Raw genomic sequence first — 22,645 nt, forward strand, 5'->3', positions numbered from 1 at the left:
CGACCAGATAGCAGCAGAACGGTAAATTCTCCAAATGTCAACGACACACAGCCATTTGTAATTAAATTCAATTAAGCAGCAGCTAGTGCTCAATTTGTGTATCAACTTTTTTAAGTGAAGAAGAGAAGAAAAAAAACAATACGAGACGCAGTCTTGACACTCCAGGCCCCGCTCGCCCCCCAAAAGTCCACGTTGAACTCGTGCCCAGCCACTGCCTGCAGCTGTAATAGTAGTTGTTGTTGTTGTAGTTGCAGTAACTGCAGCAGCGACACACACACACACACATACACGCAAACAGGCAAGCAGGCAGACAGACGTCGGCGCAGCGCTGATCACATTAGTTGTGCTCTATGTACTTGATGCCAGTCAACAACAAAAGTTTTGCATTGTTCGCAGCTTTCCCCACTCCCACCGACGCCCAACTGCAGCAGCAGCAGCAGCAACAACAACAACAACACCATCAACGTCAAGTGTAGTTGCCATATCCATCCAAGCCGTTATTGTTGTTATCGTTGAGGCCATGGGCCCACTATCGCCGCTATGTACTAGTGCTGCAAGGTAAGGGGGCAACTCTACCCAATTGTAGGTTTTGGCTTCTACTGTTGTTGTTCTTCTTCTAACTCTATCTCTGTCGCTCCGCACACGCAGTTTATTGCACAATCATTCAATATATTGCACGCACATAAATACATATTGTACATATGTATATTTACATATGCTCATATATTTCTGCTGCTCCTTCTTCTCGTTGCGCGTTCCAAATTGGAGCAGACGCGCCCCGATCACATACACAAACAAACCATTTTTCGGTGGCCCTCCCCCCTCCGCCTCCCCCTCCCACACACGTCACACAGACGCATACACACACACACACACACACACACGCGAGTACTCGCATTTGTTGACCGCTTCAATTATATTTTCAAAATCTATTTTTATACGAAACATTATTTTGCGCCTGCACTGAAGTATTTTTTTTTTTCTTGTAAACAGATATTGAAAAATTGAAAAAATCAAAATGTTTCCGTAGAGAATCCTGCATAGATAACAAATGTGGGGCTATTTTGCAACAAATTAATATTCGATTTTAGCTCACATAACTTAAATTTGGACGATCCTCGTTTGTATTAGTGGAGGACCGTTTTATGATATGTATTTGTCAGATAAGGTTTAACTATATTTTAAAGGGTTTTTTTTTTATAATAGCTAGAACAACATTTGGCATCATTTAGCTTTAAAATATATATCTCAATTGCATTGTTAATAAATGTTAAATAAGATTATCTTAAATTTAAGCACAGCTTTTTCGAATTGAAAACATCAGCTCTTATTTCTTCTAGAATTTTGAATTTTTTCTTGTAAACAGCTCATTTTGAATTTATTCTTTTGAATGCGGCTCTCTTTGAAATGAAATCTCAATCTGGCGTGCCTTGAGTTAAAATTCTTCAGCTGTCATTATTAACATTCCGATCGTTCCGTTTGGTGCACAGAAGTTTTGTAACATTCAATCAAATTCAAGCTCTCCAGCTAACAACATTTTATCAGATATACATTTTACTGTATGACTGTCTGTGCGCATTTCACACTTTTCAGTTATGGTCTTGGTCAGCAACGAATGGCAGAGCAATAAGGATGACGAGCAGAAGCCAAACGCGGCAGCAGCAGCATCAGCAGCAGCGATAGCAACGACAACGACAACTGCAACAGCTGCAGTTGCAGCCGCTGTGAACAACGTAACGGACCAAGAGCTAACCGCCAGACCAGTAGCTGTTGCCAGTGGAGTCGTGGGTGAGCTGTCCAAGCGCCAGCAGCGCATCAATAAGAAGGCACACAACAAAATGGAGCTCAGCAAGAAGGCTGAGCAGGAGCACCAGCAGCACCAGCAGCAGCAACAGCAACTTTTGCTAATGCGCGAAAAGCACGAGTCCGAGACGTGTGAGCTGCCCACAGAGAACAGCAACAACAGCAGCAGCAACAACATCAACAACAGCATATTAAACAGTAACGATGCCAACGACAATCTGGAGAATCAGGAGAACAATAATACGAGTGCAACAGAGAGCTGTGATTCCAATACGAACACACTATTGCAGGTGAGTTCAATTCGAATTAACAACACTTAATATATTTGTAATATGGAATTTGAATTGTCACTTGCAGGGCCAGCTGGCACAGAAGCAGGCGCAGTTGCAACTGGCTATGAATTCGGTGCTTAATGCCAATAATACGACGAGCGGCAATCTATTCAGCTCGATGGGTGCCTTACAATTGCCTAATGAGACAGTGGCCAATACGCTGCTCAACACACAGGATATGTCGCCGGGTGAGGCAAAGATTGTCCTGCAATGCGAGGGTAAATCGCACAAATTCGAGACACGCAACATTTTGCTGGCTCCCAACCAGGAATGCAAAGTGGGCCGTTTGATTGCCAAGAGCAAGGCGAGCGAGAGCAATGCCATATTTGATTGCAAGGTGTTGTCGCGCAATCATGCCATGCTGTGGTATACGCCCGACGGACGTTTTTGGGTTAAGGATACCAAATCCAGCAATGGCACCTTCATCAACGACAACAAGCTGGGCAATGAGCCAGCCGAGCTGCACTATGGTGACACCGTCAAGTTCGGCGTTGAGGTTATTGAGAATTCACGCCAGGAAGTCCATGGCTGTATCATTGCGCGCGTGACACTGTTTCTCCCAGACGGTCGCGAGGCCATTTCAATAGAGTCTGAACAGCTGCAGCTGACGGGACCAAATCGGATCAGTTATGATGAAATACAACGACTCAATGCATTTTTACAGGAGGCCTCACAGCGCGAGAAGATGCTCAAAGCCAAGCTGAGCAGTTTACAGGGCGTTATTGATTCCACGCGTAAAAACGCGGCCTTGTGCTGGCAGAGCATGATAACCGAGGATCAGCTCTTGCACAAGATCAATCTGCTCGAGAAAAAGCTTCAAATGATGGAAAAGAATGTGCCCGAAAATGCGTTACGTAACGAGGTGAATTAATTAACATTTACAGCAAATCCTACGTACATATTTATGACAGACTAACTAGCAAGCATTTTATAGGATAGAAGTTACCTTTTGAAGTCGTAGTTTGCCCTTGCTTAGTTGACACACTGAGCATTCCAAATTTAGCAGCAGGCAAAACAAATTTCTCCCATTAGTTTACCATTTAGAAGTTTTGAATATGGAGGGCTTATTTAAAATTCACCAATTTAACTCCTGGGTAAAAAATGATTCGAAACCAAGTCCATAAGAAAAAAGAGTTGGGTGTGGTTTGTAGATAAGCGGCCCAGCAAATCGGTGTAGCATACTTTTAAGATCACAATTCGATACCTTATTTTTATTAATACATCATTCAATCGTGTTTTCCAGGTTGTTAAGTTGCTTGAGGATAAGACCTCGTATCAGCTAACTGCCAAAGAGGCGCTGCGCAAGGTCTACCAAGATCGCTGCGATGCCATGGAAATGCTGTCAAAAATGGAGATGGCGTACACAACCTCGGATAACGAGTGCGGCATATTGCGCGCCCAGATATTAAGCTCGAAGCAGACACTACAGGATTTCAATACACGTCTGGATCAGCTGCAGCAGGAGTACACGGAATATAAGCAGGAAACGCTGCACCAGCAGCAAGAGGCTAAAGAACAGGAGGAGCAACGGCTAGGGCAGCTCAAGGAGCAGCTAATTGCTCAGGAGAGCGAAATGGAGCAGATGCGCCAACAGCTGCTGCAACTGCGGCAAACGATTGCTGATCAAAACAGCGAACAGGCGCTGCAGCAGCAACAGACGCTGGAGCAACTGAATGCTGCCATCGGGGTCGGTGATGACGATGATGATGACGAAGACGACGAGGATGACGACAACGATGACAATGACGACGACGACGACGACGACGAGGAAAAGGAAGCTGGCGATCATGATAATGGCGCTGATAATAAGGACGAATATCAGGTAGATAAAGGAGGTGCACAGCTCGGCGAGACGTCCGAGCTGCTCGACAAGGAACAGACTACACCAAGCAAACGTAAATCTGTAAGTGAATCTGCATTTAAAGTTACCCCAAATTAATGTCCACTTTTTGCTTTTTGCAGTGTAAGAAGAGCAAGCGGCAACAGAAGGAGGAATTCGATTTAAAGCACAAGGTGGTACGCAAAGACACCATGCTGAAGTGGCTCAAGAACTCGGATCTCAAGGGCGCGGATGGTGGCGATGTATTAAAAGCCATATTTAATGCTGCCGACTCCGGCGACGAGGAGGTCGAACAGAAACCGCCTTCGACTGACTCATCACCAACGGGGGGCACCGCAGCTGAGACGGCATTCGATGAGTTTGTACACAAATCGCCCAAGCACGCACGCCTCAATGGCATCGATGAGGCGGCCGAGGAGTCGTCCATCCATAAACTGGAAACACAGCAAACGCTGGTGCGCAACGATGAGACCGTGGATGAAGATTTGCCGCACGACCAAGCAATGGATATGCTGCACGAAGAGTGTCTATTCTATAAGCAAAGATCGGCTACACTGGCCAGCGACATTAGCATTCTGGAGGAGGAAATGAATAAGCTTAAACAGCAGCTGCTGGAGCAGCAGCTGGAACAACCACAACCTCGCAGTTCTAGTGGTGCAGAGGAGAAACTCGATGATCTCGTAACCGATGAACTGGAGCCGCTGCTGCCGAATGATAGCAAGGAAATTGATGGCGAGCTATCGAGTTGGCGCGAGGAACTGAAGACCATGAATGATGCGCAAGTGGAGCGAGAAGAGGAGCTAATCGTGTACAAGGAACGCCTGGAGCAATCGGAAAATAGCAATCTGGAATTGCGCAACGAGATCACAAAGCTGCGCCTTAAACAGCCGTTGGCCTATGACCATCAGGTCTTCTTTCGTCGTGCCCTGCCGTTGTGCTGTGTTGCGCTGGCTGCGATCATCTACTTTCTGTCCATTCGCGTTTAACACACTCAAACAACAGCAAACGTCGTACCTAAAGCAGAACGAGATTCAACAAGCATATATATACTATATACATCTTGTGGGGTGGGGGCATGCGGGGGCGTGTTGGAAGTGTGCTATGCAAATATGGAAATGGATGTAAAGTATGCAAATCGGATGGACGCAGTTATACAGTTACAATATTTATATATCATATATATACATATATATATATATATATACTTCTACCTTTATAATCGAGCTTTACTCGCCATTTTCTATTCTGTTCTTTCCCACAATTCTTTTTGGACCGCAAAATTTTTAGTTGTAAATTTAAATTGAAACGAACAAAACAAACAAAAATAATGGAATATAACGCCTCCCAAATACACTCGCACACACATACGAGGTTAGTTAATTCTGAAGTAATTATATTTAAATTCACCCGAATGCTTTTGATAACAAACTCTTTTTGATGGTGCGATCTAAGCATGAGATACCTTCGAATTGTGTACAAATTTAGGAGAGCAGTGGCGCTAGAAATCGGCTGGCGGCGGATTATTAAGTTTAGCATTAAGTTGCAATTATTTACCATTACCAGCTATGTTTTATGAAACTATATTTACGTATGCTAAATGTTGATTTATGTACCATAATTTAGTTGATTTTATATCCGTCGTCTCATTGTAAGCGAACGTGCGTGTAAACATTTATGTATTCTGAAGTGAAACGAAACAAAATTGAAAAAATGCTTGCGATATCACAAACAAACAAAAAAAAAAAACACTCAATGTATGCAACATAGAAAACAAATACAAATGAATAAACACACATAACGAAATCATGAGAATATTTGCAATAATTCAACATCTAAAGTAATGAATATTTGAATTTGATTTATCGATTCTGTTGGCGCTAAGATATTGTATTGCGGACGCAAAAGCGTAACATAACGTAGTCGTAAGCGCGTAACTTTAATTTCTTAGTATTTTTATCGACTACAATATTTATCGACATTGAATACGGCCACATTGCCGTGTGTATTTTAGCGCATGGTAGCTGCAGTCACACACAACAGTTCGGTCGGGTTCTCTATGGTGCGCACGGTCGTTTTAGCGGTGCATTTTCCCTTTATCTTTGGTATTTAATCAAGTATATAAATTAAATGTAAATGTATGTGAAAAACATCACTTGTAGCAATTGCAGCTGCATAGAGTGTTCCAAGTGCAAGTTGCACGTTTCAATTAGTGTTAAACATTGATGCAGATGAAGCGATTCAGCTTTTTACAGTGGCCACTAGAGATGAGCGATACTGTGACTATTCCACTGTGCCTGTGACTGAACTTTCACACATCTTTGGCACGTTTTAAGCCAATTGAAAAAGCATGTGACTGGCTTAATGCCTTTTACTTTCGATTCTGGACGTACTTTTGAAAAGTCACAGGTACACACACGCACACATGAAAATCGCTCATCTCTGGCGCGCTTGTGTGAGGTGGGCGTGACGCCAGGCGGCGGCGTCGGCCGAAGTGCAGCCAAAGTGAAATGCAAAGAAAGACGGGATTAAATACAGTGAAATAAAAGCATTGCAAAAGCTTCATGTATTGTTATTGCAATATTGCATGTTCTTTCTCTTTTGTGTTTCTAGCTAAAGGCCAACAAAATTGCAAGTTATGCTTGTGTGAGTGTGTGTGTGTGATTGAGTGTGTGAAAAGAGTAAAACAGAGGCGGCAACAACAACGAATAACCACAACGAGAGAGAGCGCAACTCTGTTTCTGCCTGCAGATGTGGAAATAACTAGCCGAAAAATAATAAGTAAGCAATAAGAAAACTAAAACTGCCTTGCTGGCTTTACGGATTTACCGTCGTCGTCGTCGTCGTCGTTGTCACCATCGCCGTCATCGTTGTTATACAAAAGGTAAGGCCCTAACCATTTAGAAAATGAATGCATATAAAATATTGCCAGTCTTGACATTGCTTTGCAGCAAAACAGCAAATGTTGCCGTTTGCTACGTGAGTGTGTGTACATATATGGGAGTTAGTGTATAGTATAAAAGATAAGCCGCATTCTGTGATAATAACAGCTGAAGTTGCGTAGTCCAAGTCAGTGTGTCAGATTGAGGAATCGGTACAAATTCAAGAAAGTCCATCTATAAATATAAACCAATTCTTTGCAAGTAATATACAATATAATAAATATATTAAGACAAATAAGTTTTGCAATCACTAAAAGTTATTCCCATACTCTTGGCATATGAATGAAATTCCATTGAGAAGTTATCGATTTATATTTAGACGGAATACCATTGTTATATTTGACAATGTCGTATACCCAAATAGCAGCAAAGACTCATTTTGGTAACTAACTTGTTTTTGTCATAACCAAAACCAAAAAAAAAGCAACCAATATTTTTAAATTTATTCAAGCTATCTTATTTGCAAAGCATATTTCTTATAAATATTTTTGCGCCACTTATCACAAGTAAACATTTGACATATGAACATATTTATAATTCCATTGCTCCGCTGCTATCTCCAAGCTCTGGCGGGTCTCTGTGTTTTGTTTTCTACGCTTTTCGCGCTTGTTGCTTTGTGCGTATCTTCTAATTACACACACATCACAACTTAATGCATTCTCGCGTGTATTGTGTATTGCTGTACAGTTTGAAAGTTTACGACGAATGTGTGTTGGTTATGATTCATAACGGTTAGCACACTTATTGGTGTTTCCTTTTTGTCGTCTGTAATCGCTAGAATACGTATGTATGTGTATATTAGCAACATTGTTGCCAGCATCATATTGCGCTGCCAATGAACTTTTCGGCAACAACAAAAAACTTTCACTTGGCAGACCCATTGAAAGAGATAAATGGCATAAGATAGCCGCCGCCAATTGGCCAATATTCATGACGTACCATGCACGGAGCCACCAAATAATCGAAACAGTCAATTAAAAATGACAGCGCAATGATTGCGAAAAGTGAAAAGCAATCAAAAAAATAATAAACAAAACAAAATAAACAAAAATAAAAGAAGAAAATAAAACACACATAATTGCTTATAAAACACCCACGTTGCTCACACGCCAACTATGACGTCATAAAACGGCAAACTAAAATTGGCGTCTTGCCAGCAACATGTACGCGTATTTGTATGTAGCTAAACAAAATGATCAGTTAGCAACATGCATGTGCTTAGCAACATATTTTCAATGTGACTTGCGGCTTTGCGGTGTAGCATAAAACGACAGATGCTGCAAAATAACCATAAATAATTGACTGTGAAAAATTAGCTAACTGTTTGCTTGCTGACGCCAGCTGATGACGACGGGACTTGAAGATCAGATTACCAGACATCCAAGGGAGGGGGCGAGACGAAGAGTCTGGTAAAATGTGTCACGCAAGCGTGTGGGCTATAAAAAAAAGCAATATTAAGTCGAGCAACAAATGTGCTTGCCACGTGGGAGTTGATTAAGTGACATATATATTTATAAACATATTGATTGTTAAATGTTAATTTTTGCATAAACTGCATATATATAGAGATGGATATTCTATATGCCCACTAAGATGCATAGCATAGAGTTAGCTATACATTTTATTCGTAATTTGGCAACATAGCAAGTGCTGTGCGTCTTAAAACCTCCTTTAGTTTAATTTCAACAATCAATTGGTCACTCAAAATACCGTGACTACTGTTCCCTTCGTTGTTCTTCTTCAGTCAGCGCTCTACGATCACAGCCCACTCAGATGCAGAGTCTCTCTCTGTCGCTGCTATTATGCTTACACTCAATTGCAAACTTAACAGCACTGTTACAGCCCTATATTAAGGAGTTGCTCGTTCCCGTTGTAAATCCCAATGTTGTTGAGTGCTGCAACATGCTCAAAAGTAAAAATCTTTTGCAACACTTAACATCACAGACCGCATGACGTCACTGACCGCGGCAGGCAGTTCAATGGCTGTCGCCAAGCCCCAACTGAATTCAGCACCTCGCCGCCCCTTCAGTCTATAGCTTGAAAGAAAATATAAGAAAAACAGTGACAAAGCGTTAAGCTCGACGGGCACTTGAGCCGTGCATTAAAACGAGTATCAAAAGCTAAAACAAGAGAAACAAACAGCAATAAACAATGCAAAACTGACGCGACATTTAGCATTGAATGTTTTTCGGTTTTAACGGCAAATGGCGCGGCGTTATTTTTTTTTCCTCCTCCGCATCTGCTCCCTTCCCTTCATGTACACAAAACTCTGTTGAGCCTTAAAACTTCAAATTTCAATGAATTGCGACGGTTTTAGAGTATGTTTATGTGCGAGCTAATGCACTTAGAAAAATGATCTAGAATGTTGTGCTCAAATTGCAAAACCTAAAAACAAAATGCCCATTTCTAATTCATAAGAATACGACACTCAATTCCAGTGCTTAATCTATGAAATGAAGAAGAAGCGAAGTTGATACTTTAAGAATTATGAATGCAATTCCATACCGTGCTTTTCTCGCAGTGTACAAATATTTTCTACATCCCTTTTCAGCTGTCGCTCATGTTGCATAGGACCCCACACATCACTCGGCTGTTAACTTCATGTCAACTTTCACTGTATTTGATGCGAGAGTTTTTGATTTTAATTAAACCCATTGCTTTGGCTTATTTAGTTAGCTGATTTTGCCAACCTAAGATCGCATCGCACATTTAGGTTTTAACTCTTCTGTTTTGCTTGGAAAGTTTTCAAAAGCAGCGCAAAAGAAAGTGGCCAGCATGCTGTTGTGATTGTTAAACAGCTGAGTTGGGCTTAATTAGGAATTCTACAAGAGCTAGGAACAGGAATTACTCGAAAACTTTGCTACTGCTTTCAACAGTTGAAATTCGTACAAGAATTTCCCTTATCGATATTGCCATTTGCTTTTTTAAACATTGTCGAAACGAGTTTCGTCATATTGTTTATATTTATTTAGCTGGTGTAGGCAAATATTGATAACAGGTAGCATCAGCTAACAAGTTCCGCTTAGTGACTTTTTTAATTGGAAAAAGCTATTTCGCTTGGATCAACAAAGCCTGAACTACCTGAACTTTCTAGTTGTAGAGTTTATTTATTTTCAAAATATGTTGCCTAAATTTGATCTCTACCCAAAATTGGCAACTGACAAATATGTTTAAAAAAAAAATCAAATAATAGGATCAATGTCGTTTCTACCGCAGGACTAGGGTTTCTTAAAGGTGTTCGATTTCAACAACTGGTTCGGCCTGGGGTTCGATTTGCTGCCTTGTTAATTATTGTGTTAAACATGTGTCACAATTGTATTATTTATAATTTAAGATCATTATCTCTGATATATACAAACAAATTCCATGTGTTGATCATAATCGCAACTGCATTTTCTTTTCTATATATAGATACACCAAATAGTTGCTGATAACGAGTTGTTGGTATTTGCAGAGGGGTGGAGGAGACTGAAGCAACATCAGCTTCTACATTGCGCACTAATTAAATGTCATATGGCCAGGCAGGCGCACAGCTGTTATTCTGCTTGCCCCGCTCTCCCTTACTCTGCCAAGCCACAATCTCTTTAGCGCATTCTGCTTCCGTTCTCCCCACTCTTCAAACATATTCTGTTAGCTTATCTCAAAACTCTCTCGCTCTCTCTCTCTCTCTCTCACACACACACGCACAGACGAAAATGAACAAATACTACAAACATAACTCTAATCTGCCTTTATTTTTGGCCCCACTCAAGTGTACAACATTATTTGCCACTTTTGACGACCTTGCGGTGGAACTGAAACTGGGAATTGGGAATTGGGAACTGGAAATGAATTCATTTGCCGTGCGCATTCGTCTGCTAATGAATTAAACATGAAAAGCTGCCAAATCGATTTTCATTTATTTAATAGGTCACGCCAGCAACAAAAAACAGCAACAGCAAAAACAATGGCAATGAGCAAAAAACTTAGATGATGAACAGGCACGCACTTTTTTCCAATTCCCTTTTTATGGCTATTTGGCATAGTTTCTTTTAGTCTTTGGCAACATGCGATATCAACATTTTCACTAAGCTGCAACATTTGTGCAACATTTCAATTTCAAGTTTACATTATGTCAAGTCAACAGCTTCTAATGTTAATTTACATTTAATATTCTTAGCATTTACATACATAGATACGTTAATTTTCCGACTGTAAACTTCTTGACATCTGTCAATATCTTCATATCGCCGCAGCATTTCGATTAATTTATCGGAATTTTAAAGTGTGAGATAATTGAGCAACTTAGTATTATTTTAGTTGTATTATTTGAACAGTAAGTGCTTTGCTCGTCTGGTAACATAAAAAAAATATAACTCAACAATGCTAAGAAAAGTGGAAATATAGCTAATAAGAGCAAGCAAGAAGAAGACAGGCAAACCGGCTCAACAACTTGACGCAAAGTTCAAGGACACTTTTGCAATCTGCACAACAACACCAACTTGCAAGTTGCGTTGAATGTTGTTGCTGTTGCAGTATTGTAGGCGACATGGCATGTTTTTAGTTGTTGAACCAAGTGAAAACTGTCACATGGCAGTTAGGCGCACCCCAAGGACCACAAGGCGACACCCACTTTGCCTTCTAGAGTGCAAAGACTTGTTCGTCCATTGTGCGCTTGAAGGCGCTGGCCACAAAGTTGAACTTTTACTTTTTACATGATGGTATTATTGGCAAAAAAAGCAAGAGAATTTGTAAAGCAAAAAAAGCAAAAGAATTTTTAAAGCAGCTTAAACATTCGTTCGAAAAGTAAAGTAAAGTTAAGCAAAGTGCAGCACATCGCCTTTCTATGCGATTTTCAAAGCTCAGGTATAATTTTTCGTCTCTTTTCAGTTTCACTTTATGAGTTACCAACTGGTTCTCCTTTACATATTCGCACAGAACGCCTTTCTATGCGATTAGAATCTAGAATCAAGATATGCCCACAGATTGTCTTTCTGTTACGTATATAAGTTGACTGGTTGGCGCTCTGCTTCTTTAAAACATTTAGTATAGCTAGCTGCTAATAATTCTATATTGCCAGAAACTAATTAAAATGCATTTGATATAGATACCTTCTAGCAGCCTCTTTATCGGACATGTGCCTGTGTGTGCGCTTTTGGGCTGTGTCAGGTGTTTCTCTAAGGCGGACCAGCATTAGCTTTGTCTGTTTTTCTTTGTGATGTACCTGTGTGTGTGTGTGTGTGTGTGTGTGTGTGTGTGTGTGTGTGTGTGTTGGTGCTTTCTGTGCGGCTTTTAACCCTTGGCCCTTGAGCCGGCAGCCAGACAGCGAGGGTTGCTGCTGTTGTTCAGAAGAAACAAGCGTTAATAAATCTTGCACATCTTGGCAGCTGGCAGCCTTTGCCGAGTGCGTCCAAATGTGTTCAGTGTCTTTATCCAACAAATTGGTTCCTTTGTGCCCGGCAACTTTCGCTCTTGCCTCAGTTCCGTATTTAATGCCGCAGTTGAAGTGTCGACGCCACTTGAGCACATGGCGCATTGGGGAGTTGGACGTCGGACGCGACAAAGGACGCATTCCCCAGCTGCCAGCAGCCAGCTGCCCCTTTCCAGCCCCTCTCTCCCACAGCTGTCGCAACTGTGAGCTGTCTGGGTGTATCTTTTCGCCCACCATTGCCAAGGGCAACTGTCACGTTGTGCTTTGGGTTAGCATACGCCTCCGGCTGCCAGCCTATCTTTTTTGTGGCCTAATCAGCAACCTAAACACGTTTGCGGCTCTCTCAACAATTTAGCTTTGCCTCATTTTCATGACAATTACCTGGGTTCGTTGCAATGTGTCCTGTGTTTTCACAGTCCACACACATTTTTTAATGTTTGTCTAATTTGTACGCTTTTGCCTTGCTTTTTCTATTGATTAATTTGTCGTTGACTAGAGCGCAGAATTGCGGATACTCTATAAAATCTTAAGAAATAGTTGCTATATCTGATATGATCTATAATAAATAAGAAAAAATGCCGTTACACATTCTTGTGGTTCATTTGGGTGCCATTTTTATGTTTGATATGAGATCAGAAACCAAATTAAATAAAGTAAAGCTCGCGTGAAATATATAACGATAATTCGCCACGTAACACGCGTTACGTTGCATAATATACGTAACGGCTTTAACGTAATGTTCTTAACGTATATCACGTTAAAATGATGTCTCATTTAAATAAGGATTTTGAAATAATTTCCGGAGAATTTTAATTGTTTATCGGCAAAAACAAAAAAAAAACGGGTTTAGCTCACGTCACGCAACGTGTTTGCTTTTAACTTAAGATTTTCGATAGCATTATCTTTGATACCGCAAACAAAGCTGCCTTACGTACTAAAACAAATAAGAACATATAGAAAAAATGATGTTGGAATTTTCTATTGTTTTTGTTTGTATTGAAAATGATTTGTCTAAAGTCTAATATGCAATATATATAATATATACCATGATTAAAAATTACATTATCTATATTATCTATACTATATAATTTCAAGAATGTTCGTTCTCTAGTTTATGCTTTTCTTTTGCATATTATATAAAGTATGTGTGCATTAATATCTATTATCATTTGTAAATCTATTCGATTGCGTGGCATATTCATTTACCCGGTCTCGATTTTTTCTTTACTTTGCTCTTTTTTTGGCTTGGCCCATTAATTTGACGCTTGAGTGCGTGTAAATCTTAATTAAGCAACTTTTATGAACTATGAAAAATTGGCAACAACAACAACAAGAAGAAAAGCTCATGCACGATGTGCCATAACTTTTATAATGCTTTTTTTCTTGCCTGTTGTCTCTGTGTGTGTTTGGTTTTAGTTTTTTGCTTAGCTTTTTGTTTTTGGGTGCAATAACCGGAGACACACGGCGTTGTTTGGGCGCACCTGTTCAATGTTCAAAGACCTGCCCTGCCCTGACAAAAAGCCCACTCGCTTCCTCTCTCTCTCTCTCTCTCTCTCTCTTTCGCTTCTTTCCCTATTTAATGTTTTGATTCGTAATGCCCATTTAGGGCAATTCTCATTATATATATTTTTGATTCTCTTAACAAGTTACATGCAATTATTAATGCCATTTTCTAGCTCTATCCTCAGCTCATTTTTAGACTGGGGTTTGGCTTGGCGATTGAATTGGGTAGATTCGCTCTCCGTGTCGTGTGGGGTGCTCTTGTCTGCGTGGGCAACCGATACGCCAAAAACAACAATCACAACAACAACAATGACAATGACAACAACAACATTAACGGGAAGAGCCATCGGCTCGACGCCAACGCACATATTCCCTGTGGCCCGGCGGCTTATCGATTTTTGGTTTGACGTAGTTACGATTGTAGTTATTATTTCATTATATTGACATAGGGATATGTACACAAAAATGGTTTATTTTTACACTTTTTGTGAATATATGTGCGCCATACTTTATTGAATACATTTTAGTGCAAATAGCTCAAATTTAACTGTGCAAGGCGGAAGATCTCAGAAGATCGTGTTTCATTGTCCGATCAAGTATTGTCGCTTGTTTGAAACAGTTGTACAAACTAAGGTACATGTGAAGTTCTCTTTATGACCTCTTATGAAGTCCAAGAAAGCAGATAGTTTTTGATGTTATGCTTGTCGAATATTAAAGTAACTTTAGCCTTGGCAATATTTCTATCGAATAATTGTCCCTAATTGATATATATTATTGTTGTACAATAAAAATAATTCACTTAATTTTATTATACGGAAAAAGCCAACAAATATAATGCCTGCTGCAATGAACTGCAATTCATTTAGTAGTAACAAGTAAGAGGTTCTAGTCGGGAGCTCCCGACTAGGGGATACCCTGAACCCTCTTCTTCCAACACCAAATGCAAATAGATATACTCTTCTAGAAGCTACAATTCAAGTTTGGTGACTCTAGCTCTTATTATTTACCAAAATTGCCCTAAAAACAGAATTTCGATATAGATTTTTATCGATGACTTGGAAACGGGGCATGGGAAACAAGCTCGATCTGCGTAGGCACTAGGAGCACCTACATCTACATCTCTAGCTCTTATTCTGATATCCTTGCGTTCATACATACGGACAGATGGACAGACAGACAGACGGACGGACATGGCTAGATCGCCTCGGTGCTGATCAAGAATATATATACTTAATGGGGTCGGAGATGCTTCCTTCTGCCTGTTACAAACATTTACACTCTGCACAAATACAATATACCCTTTTTAGACATTTTCAATGGGTTCAGGTTATAAAAAGTACAGCCTACTCTTTCAAGTTTCATTAAATCATGGAACTAATTGCATTAACAATGTAGCCATCCTTTTACCTTAAGTTCTTGAATCTGTGCGCTCTTATCTGCCCAATTATGGCAGCACTTAAAAAGCGCAAATGTTTAGCGAATTGATAACAATTTATAGTTTCTAATGAAAGTTTTCAATTAAAGCTGATAAAAACTGATTGTGTGTCAAGTTATTTGTGATTCTCAAGCTTGACAGTTTGATCGCACGAATTAGGCCAAATTGGCTTTCTTTTTGTTTGTTCACACCATGCACACCCCTAATGTGGGTGACATTGTGACTGTCATAGTTTTTCTATTGCATTCGCAAATGTCATCGTTTGGCTTCCATTTTGGCTTGATTTTTTTCTTCTGGCCTAGCAACCGCACACACACACACAGACACACACACACACACACGCACACACAGACACAGACACACTGTCATAGACACGTTGAAAAAGGTCAAATGGTTTTTTGATTTGGTCGTCTGAGCAACAGCCAAACAAAATGCCAAGTGTCATGCTCAATGGAACTTGGGAACTGCTGCACTTGCTTGGCCAGCAGTTCTGACCCACTTGGCAAGCGCATTGGCTGAATCTGCGCTAGAATAACAAGTACACACGGCAAATTTCACCACAATTGGCACTAATAAAGATGACGACAACCTATTTGCCTGGCTCCTTGGAGGATTCGCTGGCATTTGGCTGGCGCGACATTAATTAACTTAATTACCTGTACGGCTTGGGGCGCTGGCTAGTTCCGTCCTAGACACGCCTCAATATGGCCACCAAAGGTGGCGTCATAACAACACCTGGTAATGAGGCAATGGAGCACTCATAACTCCAGGCATAACATTTCATGTGCGGCAGAGAGAAAGGCAGCCATGAATGTTGCCGCAACATGCCACGGCAACACGAATACAACAACAACAACAACAACAACAACAAAAAGGCCCGTACAAATATCGTTATTCAGATTTATGGCCCGACATGCGAATCCCCTCGAAAAGCGTCGATCAAGCTTAAAGTGTGACGGGGGGGGGGGGGGGGGGGGGGGGGGGGTGAGAGTAAGGCCCAACATACGTCTTGTGTTTTACCAAGTGAAAACAAGAAGAAACACAGCGCACCGAAGCATTAATACTCTCTCAGTTTGAAATAGCTTCATACATGCAAATGCATCTGGAAAAAATGCTATATATTTATTGTGTTTTGCCTTATTTTCTTAAAAATGAATTCTTAATTTATTTCATCAAAAATTTCTTATGCTATTTTTGAAAGTGCATGGCGCAAACTAGTTTTAACCTATTTATGAGAATTTTTCGTATGGTAAATTGTTAAAATTTTCAAACTGAAGTCTTTGTAATTAATAAACTTTCGCCCTTTCTAATAGTTCATTTTTAAATACTTTAAAAATCCCTAAAATTAAATTTGTTGAGATTCCTCCTTATATTCTTATTATAAAAACAAGTAAGAGGCTCTAGTCGGCAGTTCCCGACTAGGGTATACCCTGGACCCAACATCAAATGCAGCTCGTCTTTGTATGAAGTGCAAATTAGAATCGTTCGATAATCCACAATAACTGAAATCAGCAACCTTTAGTATCCGTATCATTGACTAGAGTCTTTAGTAGAACACACTGTACACTGCTCACTTATTGTCTTAATATTTTCTATAACTATGGGTTGCATATGACACCGTAGCTATCTTTAATTAAACAAAACACAACATGCTAGACAAAATTATAAAAACAATATTGCAATTACAGCTGACAACTGCAGTACAGACAGCTTGTATTTCCATATATCCATTGATTTCAGTTTCTATTGTTGAGAGTAAAACAATAAAACACGCATGACAAAATTCATGATAAAGTCATTGTAGCCAGCGTAAGGGTATTTATTCAAAACTTAAATTCAGACAGCTTTCAACAATGGCCAAGTGAAACGTGCCTGTGAAGAATAAAAATTATGATGAAAAATAAAAAAAAAAATCATAAACGAGCTTCAATCAGCGGCCAGTCGTGCGGTTGAGTGAAAGAGAGGCAACAACTTCTACTTACAGGCGATGCGTGTGTGTGAGTGAGAGGCAGATAGACACACGATGGGCTACACTCTGACATAACCCACGCTCACTGGTGGGTCGAGCGGGGCAGAGGGACGGCAGGGGGGCGGCTGACTCATTGAACGGTTATGCGCAAGGATGGCATAAATATTATAGGAGGGGCGCAGGGCAAAGCGGGAATTCAATTGGCAATGATCGCTTAATGACAACAATTTCAATAATTTGCACAGACTGTGACGCGGAATGTCGAATGTCGGGAATGTGGCATGTGGAATGTGGAGTGTGGCATGTGTGGCATGTGTGGAACCCGCCAGAGCCTAAATGAACTTGACAGTCGAACAGATTTCTGATTGGCTTTTACAACTATATAGCGTGACAGCTAGTTAAAAAATGCCCCTTCTCAACTATCCCAACTCATTGAGATCCATAAATGGCGGCAAAATGAAAGGTCCAAAGTAAATATCAGAAAGCTTTTCGACGATAATCCTTTGCGTGGATCAATCACAGATAATAATAACTTACTCTTATTTATTTAAAATTTGTATCTTTTTTATTAACTATAAAGAAAAAATGTTATTGAATGATTTTTTGAATTATTTAAAAAGGATGTATTAGAAAGGGCGAAAGTTTATTAACTTGGATAATTATTGCAAAATATTTGAAAGCCAGGATTTTAAAAAACTTAATGAGCGAAAATCCATTGATATTCAGAAATATTAACAATGAAAAACACAAGGCATAAATTAATTATTAATAAATTAAATATTGTTATTAATTTATATTCTGTTACTAATGCAAAACCAACTCACAACTTATGATTTTATGATTCGTTGGCCTAAGAGTTCAAAAGAGGTCAAGTTCTAACCACGCTTAAACTCTGTTTAGTTAGCCTAAGATGGTAACGGCTTTTCTTGGTTTTCATTTCTAATATGATTTGAGGCCCAGACCCTGTTAGTTGGTGCAACTTGGCGTCTCCTAAACTAAATGAGGACAACGACTCGGACGCATACGGACATGGGACACGCCCATTAATGTCCTAGGTGTGTCGTCTCAGGTAGCTGAGCCTCTTTCGGGGCCTCTTTGGCAGCCGGCATGGCGTCATCAAGAACTGTTGGCCTGACCCGGCTTCAAGTCTGCGTTGTCAGCATTTATGTTGTTGTTGTCGTTGTTAACGGTAAATCGGTCAACGTCGTGGGGTCATCGCTGGAATCTAGTGCAGAAAGTCAGCGAGGCAGCAAAGCGAGCAGTTGGATGGAAAATATGTGGTTGCAAACAATTTACGTAAATTAGCGCAATTACAGCTGGCATTCTGCTGAGTGTATGTGTGTGTGTGTGTGTGTGTATCCATCAGATACTTTCTAGTCCGAACAAAGCGGAGCCATTGAAACCGGTTTTGACTTTTAAAGCTTCTGATTTCTGTTTACTGCTTAGAGTTATTGTTGTTTTTGCTAGAAACGTCAGCAGCATTAATATATAGCTAATACAGTAGTCAGTGTTGTTGTTGTTGCAATAGAGAAACATTTCCCATAAGCACACATGAGACAGCAGCAAAGGGAATATTAACAAAATCCAGGCAAAAAATATGATGCGGAGCAAATATAAATATACAATATTGAGAATAAAGCATACAAAGCGACGACGCAATCGAATTACCGCCAATCTGTAAATTGAGAAAGCCGCAGCTAAACTAAAGTATTCCAAACTCTAATCCCTTCTCCCTCTCTCCTGTCTCTCTCACACACTTTCAGCATGGAAGTTCAGGCGGTAAACAATCTGCACAGCACTGCGGCCCTGCTGTCCTCACTGCAACAAGGCAGCAATCCCGCCAGCCCGAACTCGACGCCCAGGAAGACGGCAGCCAAGGCGGGCGGCGCCTCGGCCAAGAAGCCCACAACAGAAGTCGCCATCCTCGAGCAGTTGAGCAAGCAGCAGCAGCAGCAGCAGGAGCGAGAGCACAGTCGCGACTGCGTGAGTCCGGCGAGCTCCAACTCGGAGCTGGAGAAGGACTTCAATGAGTTGCGCGAATTGAACGGCTCGCTAACGGGCAGTGGCAGCGTTGGCAAATCAAATGGTTCGCTTAGCGGCAACTCATCCACCAATTCGGCGGCACCGGGCTCCAATGGAGTCGCGTCCACGACTCCGGCAACGAATGGCAGCGGCCAGCAGCCGGTAGGCGCCGCCAATGCCACCCATCCTAAGAAACGCATCTCGAGCAGCCGCACGCCCACACGCAAGGCGCATCGCATCAAATTCTATCGCAATGGTGATCGCTTCTATCCGGGCATCACCATACCCGTCTCCAATGAGCGCTATCGTTCCTTTGAGAGCCTCTACGAGGATCTGACGCGCCTGCTCGAGGAGAATGTCAAAATACCGGGTGCTGTGCGTGCCATCTACAATATGTCCGGCAAGAAAGTAAGTCAACTTTTCATATTTAATTATAAATTGCACTCAAATATTATAGAATATATATATCTTCAGCCCGTCCATCCTCAATATAATTCGGGCAAGATCAGTCCCTTCTATAGCTGCTCTTAGAATCTAATAGAACAATTTTGCTTGTGCTGAGATATCAGGCTCTCCGATCTTGGACATTAAATATCACACAGAAATGTTTCGCTATTTTGATCAACCCAAAATATGCGTATACACCTTTTTTTACCTCTTCGAACATCAGAGCTTCACACGAAACACAGTTTTTAGATGTGGTAATAGCAATCTTAAGACAATTTGAATCGATATAACTATTTCCATAGTACCGATAAATCTAGATTTGGAAACATGGGATCTTAAGCACAACAACCACAACTTGCCCCAAAGAAAGAATATTTTAATTTTTTAATGCCTTGCGCTTTGGTACACAAAAGCATTTTGGTGCCCGATTTAGGTCTTGAAAGTAACTATAGGGATTATAGGGATAATGAAGTGTGTGTACAGTGTATCTCTTAGTCTGGCACTCCCGGCCTTTAATATGAAAGCAATCTTTGATACTTACGTGTTTATTTTTTCAAACAGATCACCGCCCTGGACGAGCTAGAGGATGGCCAGAGCTACGTGTGTTCCTGCAATAACGAGAACTTCAAGAAAGTGGAGTATAATACCAGCTCACAGCCTTTGGCCAATTTGACGCTGGCGAACAACAGTCGGTCCACCAATCAGCGTCTGGCCAAGCTGCAGCGTCCCGTCTCGCCGCTAAAGAATGGAGCGTTGGTCAACAGCACAGGCAGCAACAATGCACCTGCGGCCAATGGAGGAGATAGTGCAGTGCATCCGCGAATCGTGACGCTGATAAGGAATGGTACGAAGCCACGCCGAATAATGCGACTGCTGTTGAACAAGCGGAACAGTCCCAGTTTCGAGCATGTTCTGACCGCCATAACGCAAGTGGTCCGCCTGGATACGGGCTATGTACGCAAGGTGTTCAGACTGTCTGGGGCATCCGTGACGCAACTGGCTGATTTCTTTGGGCCGGAGGATGTCTTCTTTGCCTATGGTACGGAGCGTGTAAACACCGCCGAGGATTTCAAATTGGAAGCAGATGAGCAGCGCGCCATCAATGCCATACGCAAGACACTGCGCACAGCGGGCACTACATGCAAGGGACCCAAGCCTAAGATGCCGGTTAAAAACAAAAAGGTTTATCCGGCCGAGACCGCACGAGCGCGAGAAGCCGGCGAATCTGTCACCTCAGAAGAGGACGACCAGGCGACACTACTTAGGAATACGGGCGTTGAGATTGGCGATCTGCCCGTCGCTATACGAGACAATTACACTCTGGGCAAAATGATTGGCGATGGCAACTTTGCCATTGTGCTAAAGATCAAGGATCGACAGACGGGCTTGCCATATGCCCTCAAGATCATTGACAAGAGCAAGTGCAAGGGCAAGGAGCACTACATAGATGCCGAAGTGCGTGTCATGAAAAAGCTGCAGCATCCCCATATAATATCGCTCATCATGGACGTCGATCAGGTGACAAACATGTACCTGGTGCTCGAGTATGTCAGTGGTAAGTGCAAAAAGCGAAGTCTTAAGTGAACCAGTCCACCAGGTCGCTTTTCTTCCATCTCTATTTCGCGCGGAATATCCTTAAATAATCGATTAATGTTATATTTTTTTAGGTGGCGATTTGTTCGATGCCATCACACAGGTCACACGCTTCTCGGAAAGCCAATCACGCATTATGATCCGACATTTAGGCTCGGCCATGTCTTATTTACATTCCATGAGCATTGTGCATAGGGATATCAAACCGGAAAATCTTCTGGTAAGCTTCGAGTGTGTAGGCAGACTCAAAAAATCTTGACAATTAATTTTTTCTGCTGCAGGTGGAACTGGACGCGTCTGGTAATGTTGTCCAACTAAAATTGGCCGACTTTGGACTGGCCTGTGAGGTAACCGAACCGCTCTATGCCGTGTGCGGCACTCCCACCTATGTGGCGCCCGAAATACTGTTGGAAGTGGGTTACGGCTTAAAGGTAAAAAACCCAGCATTTTTGTACAATGGAGAACTCTTATTAATCCGTTGCTTGTTCACAGATTGACGTTTGGGCTGCTGGCATCATATTGTACATACTGCTCTGCGGTTTTCCGCCTTTTGTTGCGCCTGATAACCAGCAGGAGCCGCTGTTTGATGCTATCATCTCGGGCGTTTATGAGTTTCCCGATCCCTACTGGTCGGACATTGGCGACGGTGTGCGCGATCTAATCGCCAATATGCTGCAGTCAGATCCGGATGTTCGTTTTACCAGCGAAGATATACTAGATCATTATTGGACAATGGACAATGAGAATAACGGCTGCGGTGGTGGCGATGGTGACTTTAGCAGATGAATCGTAGCCGTTTGGGGTGTTTAAGCAGCAGTTACGCCTCGAAAGACGACATCTAGTAGTTTTTGTATTATGTAATTTAGCGCTATTCTATAGGCCTTAATTTATTATTTATACAAATTAACACTTAAACTACGGCACACATTGTCGTTAAGAAAGAGCAACAACAAACGAACTAGAGGACATAGAACAACGTGAACGGAACAGAAAGACGTTGCAGACAGTTTTCAGAAATTCCAATTTCCAGACCGTTTACGGTTCGCTACTTTATATTCTTTCAACGCATATATATATTTTTTAAAGAAAGGTACATTTACATACATACATATATTTTATTGGTATTTTTAAAGTGTTTTTAATTAGTATTTTAATTGATTATAAATAATGAATAAATGCATGTTGTGTATATTTTCATAAATTGTTAATTATGTTTTCGGATGCTTTTGCTTTTGTTTTACATTTATGTATGTTTTGCTATCACTTGTAATGTAAACGAAATACGCGATAAAAACAAAAAAAAAACAATAATTAAGCGCATTTATACAAACACCAATAATATAACTTTAGAA

General features: G+C 41.1%; 2 protein-coding genes across 3 annotated transcripts; both read left to right on the forward strand.

The window, feature by feature from the left end:
* The first annotated feature begins 480 nt into the window (after positions 1 to 480).
* Positions 481 to 5,779, forward strand: LOC115758398 (sarcolemmal membrane-associated protein). The gene is made up of 5 exons (XM_030699040.1): positions 481 to 558; positions 1,594 to 2,093; positions 2,161 to 2,997; positions 3,379 to 4,038; positions 4,098 to 5,779. The coding sequence occupies exons 2-5, from the start codon at positions 1,596 to 1,598 to the stop codon at positions 4,959 to 4,961; spliced, it is 2,859 nt and encodes a 952-aa protein (XP_030554900.1). The 5' UTR covers positions 481 to 558; positions 1,594 to 1,595; the 3' UTR covers positions 4,962 to 5,779.
* A 1,040-nt stretch (positions 5,780 to 6,819) lies between these two features.
* On the forward strand, positions 6,820 to 22,416 carry LOC115758532 (serine/threonine-protein kinase GA29083). 2 transcript variants are annotated; one of them, XM_030699224.1, is made up of 6 exons: positions 6,820 to 6,856; positions 18,995 to 19,661; positions 20,262 to 21,255; positions 21,368 to 21,513; positions 21,575 to 21,724; positions 21,786 to 22,416. In XM_030699224.1, the coding sequence occupies exons 2-6, from the start codon at positions 18,996 to 18,998 to the stop codon at positions 22,077 to 22,079; spliced, it is 2,250 nt and encodes a 749-aa protein (XP_030555084.1). In that variant the 5' UTR covers positions 6,820 to 6,856; position 18,995; the 3' UTR covers positions 22,080 to 22,416. The 2 variants fall into 2 exon arrangements, with proteins under 2 accessions (XP_030555084.1, XP_030555083.1); XM_030699223.1 differs by lacking the exon at positions 6,820 to 6,856 and adding an exon at positions 18,729 to 18,908.
* Positions 22,417 to 22,645: the final 229 nt, after the last annotated feature.

The sequence above is a fragment of the Drosophila novamexicana genome, unplaced genomic scaffold (genome assembly GCF_003285875.2).
Source record: "Drosophila novamexicana strain 15010-1031.04,08,12 unplaced genomic scaffold, DnovRS2.1 tig00000193-arrow-pilon, whole genome shotgun sequence".
Classification (NCBI taxonomy): Eukaryota; Metazoa; Arthropoda; class Insecta; order Diptera; family Drosophilidae; genus Drosophila; species Drosophila novamexicana.